Source organism: Gouania willdenowi, chromosome 2 (genome assembly GCF_900634775.1).
Source record: "Gouania willdenowi chromosome 2, fGouWil2.1, whole genome shotgun sequence".
Taxonomy (NCBI): Eukaryota; Metazoa; Chordata; class Actinopteri; order Blenniiformes; family Gobiesocidae; genus Gouania; species Gouania willdenowi.
This window is the reverse complement of record NC_041045.1, coordinates 9,853,834-9,861,320: the sequence shown is the minus strand read 5'-3', so window position 1 is coordinate 9,861,320 and position 7,487 is coordinate 9,853,834. Positions and strand designations below refer to the sequence as shown.

Genomic DNA, 7,487 nt, shown 5'->3' with positions numbered 1-7,487 from the left:
ATCATTTGACAGATTTATGTTGGAGAATTTCAATTACTTTCAATACATTTTTTTTTTTTTTTTTTTTTTTTTTTTTTTTTTGTGCAAATATTTCAGTACTTGCACTTAAGTAATAATTAAACTAAGTTTAAATTTGATAGAGTGGCCCCTGAGTTGGAAAAATAGCCTTTTGTTGTTTACCCTAATGTATCTGGGTTCAGTGATTCAGTTTTGTGTTTTCATTCAGATTGAGAGTTCAGAGAGGGTGAGAGTGGCATTCAGTCCCTGTGGCTGTGGGTGTGGATGGCCGCTCTCCAACAGCCAATGGCTGCGCACCGGATGCAAGATATCCGCTGTAACAACAAGCCTCTGTTCCCACTTTCAGCCTGACGCCATTTACAGCCCAAATCCGACCTCCTCCTCCTCCTCATAGAACACACACACACACACACACACACACACATACATAAACACACACACACACACACACAGAGAGAGAGAGAGTGTGACGCGCGCGCCTTTACGCACACACTCGCGCACAGGAACAGGAGGAAACTAAGTCTTTGCGAGCCCTGCGGATTAAACGCCCCGGATAACTTCACTTATAGACTTTTGCCTCTTTCTTTTCTTTTTTTTTATTTACATTTTTTGTTTGAAACTTTTAAAGCAACACCCTTTCGTTCCTTTTTACGCCTCGTGCCGTTGCGCACGATCCAGGGTTTTGCGTGTTTACGCTAAAAATGCGCACCGCGTACGTTACGTTTTCCTGATGGACTGTACCGAGGTGCCAGCGTGGGAACTAAAGTCAAACTTCACATTGGATTTATTTCACCGAAACGAGGGCTAGAGCGAGGAAAGCACGGTGAGTGCGCGCGTCACGGACCACGTACCTTTTTCTTTTTGCACATTTTCTACTCCAGTCACTGCAAGAGCAGGGCGATATGGATCAAAATTCATATTTCGATATTGTTTTTCCTTCAAAATGGCGATATACGATGCACATCTCGCTAATTTTAATTAAATTAAAGTGTTACCAGAATTTAGAGTTAAATTTGCTGACGCAAAATGCTACACAGACTAAAATAACATCACAGTGCTTTAAGATTTGGTTAAAAAATAATCATATTAATAACAAAATGACTACAAAAACACAAATGAACAGAGAAATATGCAAAATAACACAAATTCTTAATAGGACAACAGAATACACAAAAGGGAAAAAAGTGCACAAAGGGAAAACAAAAATACATTAAAAAAAAAAACTTACAAAAAGTACAAACAAATTAATAAATGTGCAAAAGAATAACACAAATACTTAATAGGACAACAAAATGCACGAAAGGAGAAAAAAGTGCACAATGGGTGAACAAAAATACATAAAAGGACAACCAGAAAAAATACAAATGGCGAAATATGCAAAAGAATAAAAAAAATATAATGTATTATAATAATAAATAAACAAAAAAAGAAAAGAAAAAAAAAACACATTGGGACGATAAAAATCCCAGAACAACATACATACTAAAAAATGCACAAAACGACTCAGAAAGACATCCAATATTAACAAAAAAATACACAAAAGAACAACAAAAATATGTAGGACAACAGAATACACAAAATGAGGAAAAAAGTGCACAATGGGAGAGCAAAAATACTTAAAAGAACAACAAAAACATACAAAAACGTGCAATGAAGAAATATGCAAAATAACAACACAAATACACACAAAAAATACACAATTGGACAACAAAAATCCAAGAACAACTTACATACCATATTTCTATATTGCCAAAATAGAAAACTTGATATATATCGCCCACAGCCCAAAAAAAACCCACCAAGAATAATCCCAGTCTCACGTAGAAACATTAAACATGAGACATTTTATAGCAAGAATGTGAATAAAATCGAATAAATATCCCCATGAATCGTATAATATCTGGTGATTATGTCATTGTTTCATTAAAGTTTGAATGTTTTCTATGAATTAAAGCAGAGTTATTTCCATCAACACAGGCAGGTGTTTTCACTCGTTCACCTCCTTCCTCTAATATTAGAATAGCTGAATGACTCATGTCATTGTTCATGTTCACCACCCTGCTTTATTATTAGGAAGCAGTTCTGTCCAACTTGGCACATGTGCTTCCTCCGTTTCATGCACACGCCCTGTGCATGTTTCCTGTGAGCACACGGGGAATCCTATTGTCACCACAGTGTGATCGCGTTTGCAAATCTTTTCAGTAATAATCAACAGTCTTTGCGCGTTATTATAATCTCCCACGGTCAATCCAGCGTTACTTTCACATACAAACCCTGCAGGGTGTTATATTGACCGCAAATTTTGATTTATTCATGTAGTATTTTGACAAGAATGCAACTTATTTTTAATCAAAATGTATTCATCAGGACTATTTCAGCAGTAAGTTAATTTTGTCTTTTTCAAAATAATATATAATATAATATAATATAATATACTTTAAAAATTCACTTCAAAGCAAACTTTAGTCTACTATCTAAAACAGATTTCATTGACAAAAATATGTCATTTGTTTGACTAAAACTAGACTATAAATGAAATAATGTTCTGGTCTGTTCAGGTAACTTTTACTTTGAAATGTACTTATTTACTTTGATGAAAGAAAGAACACACAAGGACACATCAAAACAATCAGCAGACACCTCTGAAGTAGACTACTTTGATGAAAGAAAGATCAAAGTCAATTTCCTGAAAAAAAAGAAAAATTGTCTGAATATGAAACCTAACACATTATTTAAAAAAGAAGACAAAAATAATTTGCTGGGATTATTACACGGAAGTCAAGGACATATCAAAGCAATCAGCAGACTCCTCTGAAGAAGACTAACAGTTGGCAGTCAAAACATGTCAGAAGATCAAGTAAAAAAAAAAAATCAGGAATTTTGCTTTGAAATGTACTTTTTATTTTACTTTGATGAAAGAAAGATCAAAGTCCATTTCCTGAAAAAAAATGTCTGAATATGAAACCATAACACATTATTTCAAAAACAAGACAAAAATAATTTGCTGGGATTATTACACGGAAGTCAAGGACACATCAAAGCGATCAGCAGACTCCTCTGAGAAAGACTGACAGATTGCAGTCGTCTTCTTTTTTTTAAAATAATATGTTAACATTTTATTTATTCAGACAACTTTTCAATTTCAGTAAATTGACTTTGAATTTGACAGAAAGAACTCATAAGAACACTTCAAAGCAATCAGCAGGAAGACTGACTGTTGGCATTTGAAACATGTCAAAAGTGAATTTCCTGGAAAAAGTTGTTTGAATCCATGAAACCCTAACATGTTATTACAGTTAAAGTCTAGTTTTTGTCAAACAAATGACAGATTTTAGTCGACTAAAGTAAATACACACAGACATTTTTAATGTGATCAATGATCAATAACGGCACATGATTACATGAGCTCTGATTACATTTTGTCCCATGTGGTGAAATTTTAAAATGAGTTAACACAAATATCAATATATTTTGATGTAGTTTTTGTTCACATTTTGGTTTTTTGAATTAGTTATAGTTTGGCTATTAGTTGAGAAAATCTTTGTCTTCACTCATTTTTCCTCCTTTAACTGTGTGTGAGGTTGAGGGAGTTGCAGGCAGTTTGTCATCCAACAAACAAGCAAACAAAGGCCTTCCTGTGTTTGTCGGTAAAGAGAAAAGCAGCATTTAGAAGCTAATTAGTCCTCCTGTCAGTGCTGTGATGGGTGTTGGTGGTAAACAGGGCTGTAAATCAGTGGGATTACACTTCACACAGCAGAGCTTCTCCTTCATTCACATATTAATGTTATCAGTATCAGGTTGACCCCTGACGTTCTAATCTATTCTGCACTTCCTCTTTGCTCAAATAGCAGCACGCAAACCAGCTGAACTTTGAACTTTAGTTTGATAAGAGACAACGTCATCGCTGATACAATTCATTTTGGGTATTATTTGCTTGGCGCTCCCCTAAGAGGAGTTACGATCACTTATACTGTATATACCCAATCTGGCAACCCACTACTGCGCCTCAGAGAGAAATTACACTGTAAAGCATGGGGTGTCGAACACATTGTAGTTCAGGGACCAAATATGGACCAGTTTGACCTCGAGTGGGCCATAGATTTTAGGTGGGGGAAAAAAACAACTTTAACTTCATTGTGTCCTTGTTTTCAATATCAATTAAATTCACTTTTTAAAAAAATCTTGATTTTTGTTACCGATTTGTGTAATTTTGAGGAATTTTGTGGTATTGGTTGTGAGTTTGCAATTAAAAATGACTGCATTGAGCATTCATGTGATAGAAACAAACAAAAAAAATGCAAACCCCTAAAAATATTGTGGAGTTGCTGAACTTGAGATGCAATTATTCATGTTTTGTTCATCATTTTTACTTTCTTCTGCGGGGCCAATAGGATGCTCTAAAGGGACGGATTTGGCCCCTGAGCCTTGAGTTTGACGCAGTAATATCACAAAAATAGATAAACAGTGTGGAAAGGGGCAGAAAAGTCAAAGATCTGAAATAATTATTATTCTTTGTCAAATTAAAACACCACATATTTCATTTTCTCAAATATAAATCTATAGTTCAAATAAAAAGCAGCATGAAAATATCTGAGCTGGCGCATATTTTTGTAACATGTGTTCTATGGCTTCCTTTAACATCCCTAGTTCGTGGCTTTGTCATGACAACACTGTAAAATACATTGCCATAAAGCCTTCCTAACCAGTATCAAACGTGGCCCTCATTTCCATAGTGATGCTTCACCTGATATTTGCCTGCGGTCATTTGCATGGCTCGTCACATCTAAATTCTGCCGTTTTCCCTGACAGGACTTCAGATGTGTCCCCCACCAGGTGCAGTGACCCTTCAGTCCCGAGATGGATACCAGAAGTCAGAGCGACAGCGATGGGGAAGGACTCGGAGGGCCTCCGTCGGTGACACGGTATGACGAAGTGAGCCGGACGGATCCCAGGTCGAGTGTTGGGGAGTTGCACGTGGTGCAAGTGCTCTCCCTGGACCGTATCAGGATCACTGGGAGCTGTAATGACTACACAGACGGGCCCACTGTGGCCCCGAGGTCACCGGGCGAGGAGCATCGGCAGCAGAAGGAGGAGGACTTGATTTTAAGTAGCGGTGAGCAGCAGGAGATTCAGGAGCTTGGAAACAGAAAAGAAGATGTGGACGAGATCATTGGCAGCGACGGAACCAGCGTGGGAGGTACTTGTTTGGGCCAGAAGCTCCTCAGCAGTGAGGACATTATCATAACTCAACCCAAAGGATCAGAGGAGCTGAAGCCGTTGACGCTCCAGTCCAGCGAGGTGCCGCCACGCAGCAGAATGTCCAAAAACCAAGGCACGCACCCCGACAAGTGCGAGGACTGCGGCCGTTGCCGTTGCACCGAGTGCCGTCGTTCCCGCTCGCTCCCTTCTTGCTGGCTGTGCGGGCGTCAGTGCATGTACTCGGCGCAGAAAGCAGTGGAGTACGGCACCTGCGTGTGCTGCGTCAAGGGCCTGCTCTACCACTGCTCCAACGACGACGAGGAGACATGCTCCGACAAACCGTTCTCCTGCACACAGACGCACTGCTGCGTCCGGTGGACCGCCGTGTCGCTCTTCGCCCTGCTCTTCCCCTGCCTGCTGTGCTACCTCCCCGCTAAAGGGTGCATAACCGCATGCCAGAGCTGCTACAACAGAGTTACACGACCGGGCTGTCGGTGCAACGACGCCCACCTGGACCCCATCCACTGTGAGGATGTCGCCAAGTCCAAGTAGACAATGCGGTTGTCTGAACTGATTGGCTTGGCTTTTGTTTCCATATTCATCCCACCCCACAAAGGCACGAAGACGACGTGTCCTTTAAATGCCCTCACGTACGGTGTACTTTGTAGGACATCCTCAGGTCTCAAAGTGAGGTGTCAGGTATCAAGAAAACCTCTGTCATTTGTCAGACCAAATGACTCAGCAAAACTTCCTCAAACGCTGTCACTTGTCAAACGCCATCAAATAAAACAGCCTCAGGCTTCCAAATAAAACTCATAAGATTCAAAGGCCTCAGGCCGTAAAACACAACATGGCGTTTTATTTTGAGGGAACCAAAAAATTAAGTTCTTTCCTTTTATTTTTTAAAAGTGAAGATATATAGACAGAAAGATACCTTAGATTTCACCTTGGGGTGAGGACCCCTATTTGGGTTGCCAGATTCCTTCAAGCAACTAACAATATTTTCTAACAATTTGAGTCAATTTTTGCTTATTTTCTACCATTTTCTGCAACTACACCAAACTTGTCATATTTCAACCTATTTTAATCTCTTTTTCTTGCCATATTTTGGCTCCTTGTAATGTGTATTTTGCTACATTACTCCCATTCCTGCCACTTTGCCGTCAAATTTCAATCCCTTTTCATTACATTTTCCCACTTTTCCACCTATGGTCACATATGTTGACCCAGTATTGTCACTTTTAACCTCTTTTCACCATATTTCATGCTTGTTTTTTTCCCAATTTTCCCACATCCAGCAGTTGTCATGCCCATTATTTGCCATTTTAAACTAATTGTTGCTACTTTTTAAATTACACAACCCCAACCACCCCTTTCCCCAATGTCTGCCACTTTTAAGCCAATATTGACACTTTGAACCCTTTTTACCACTTTTACAAATGTGCAACTTTTAACCAATTTTTGTGGTTTTCAGAATCCCATTTCACCACCTTTTCTGCCATTCTTGGTCACTGGAAGCTGTTTCATTGAAGGCTGTTTAGTCTGATGACTTTTATTTTGAAGCCTGAGGCCATTTCAAATGATGGCGTTTGGTCTGACAAATGACAGAGGTTTTCCTGATACCTGATACCTCAGTCTGAGACCTGAGGATGTCCTGAAATGTACAACCTACTTGCGTTAATCCAACTTATTCACTTCTGTTACTTACCCTGTATAGAATAACACACAAGCTCGACAGATGCTTTATTTTTATACACAAATGTAACACTTCAACTGTGAAAAGCTTGTTCCCCATGTTGAAAACACACTCCCACAATGTTTCTACGTTCACTGGAATGGATGTCAATCATTTGACCGCAGAGGAAATATCTCACTCCTTCTACCTGTAAAATGTACAGTAAAGGAATATTTTCTTAATCCAGCATTTGCCTATTGTGTAAAGTTAAAAGTGCTATATTTATTTGAAGGTTTATTATTTTATATAATAAGTATTTATTGTGAGAGAGCCTTGTTGTTAACTGTTTGAAGATGGTAGTGTCAAAGCTGGATTAAACATTGGATTAGAAGACTATATATTATTAATGTTTAAAATTAAACAACTCTGAAGTCTGACGACAGTTTTTGTGTTATTTCATTGTCTTCGTTCCTTTCATGTGTCGCAGTGTTTGTCTCCACTTATTATTTAGAGATCCTCATAGGAAGTACGCACGTATAAATGCACATCTTTGGCTCTGCTCTGACACAGGAATGTTATCATCACTGACTTTATT

The 7,487-nt window shown here is 38.7% G+C and overlaps 1 protein-coding gene across 1 annotated transcript; it reads left to right on the top strand.

Annotated features, from left to right (window-relative positions):
- Positions 1-376: 376 nt before the first annotated feature.
- Positions 377-7,281, top strand: spry2 (sprouty RTK signaling antagonist 2). Its single transcript, XM_028472170.1, has 2 exons — positions 377-841; positions 4,828-7,281. The coding sequence occupies exon 2, from the start codon at positions 4,876-4,878 to the stop codon at positions 5,767-5,769; it is 894 nt and encodes a 297-aa protein (XP_028327971.1). The 5' UTR covers positions 377-841; positions 4,828-4,875; the 3' UTR covers positions 5,770-7,281.
- Positions 7,282-7,487: the final 206 nt, after the last annotated feature.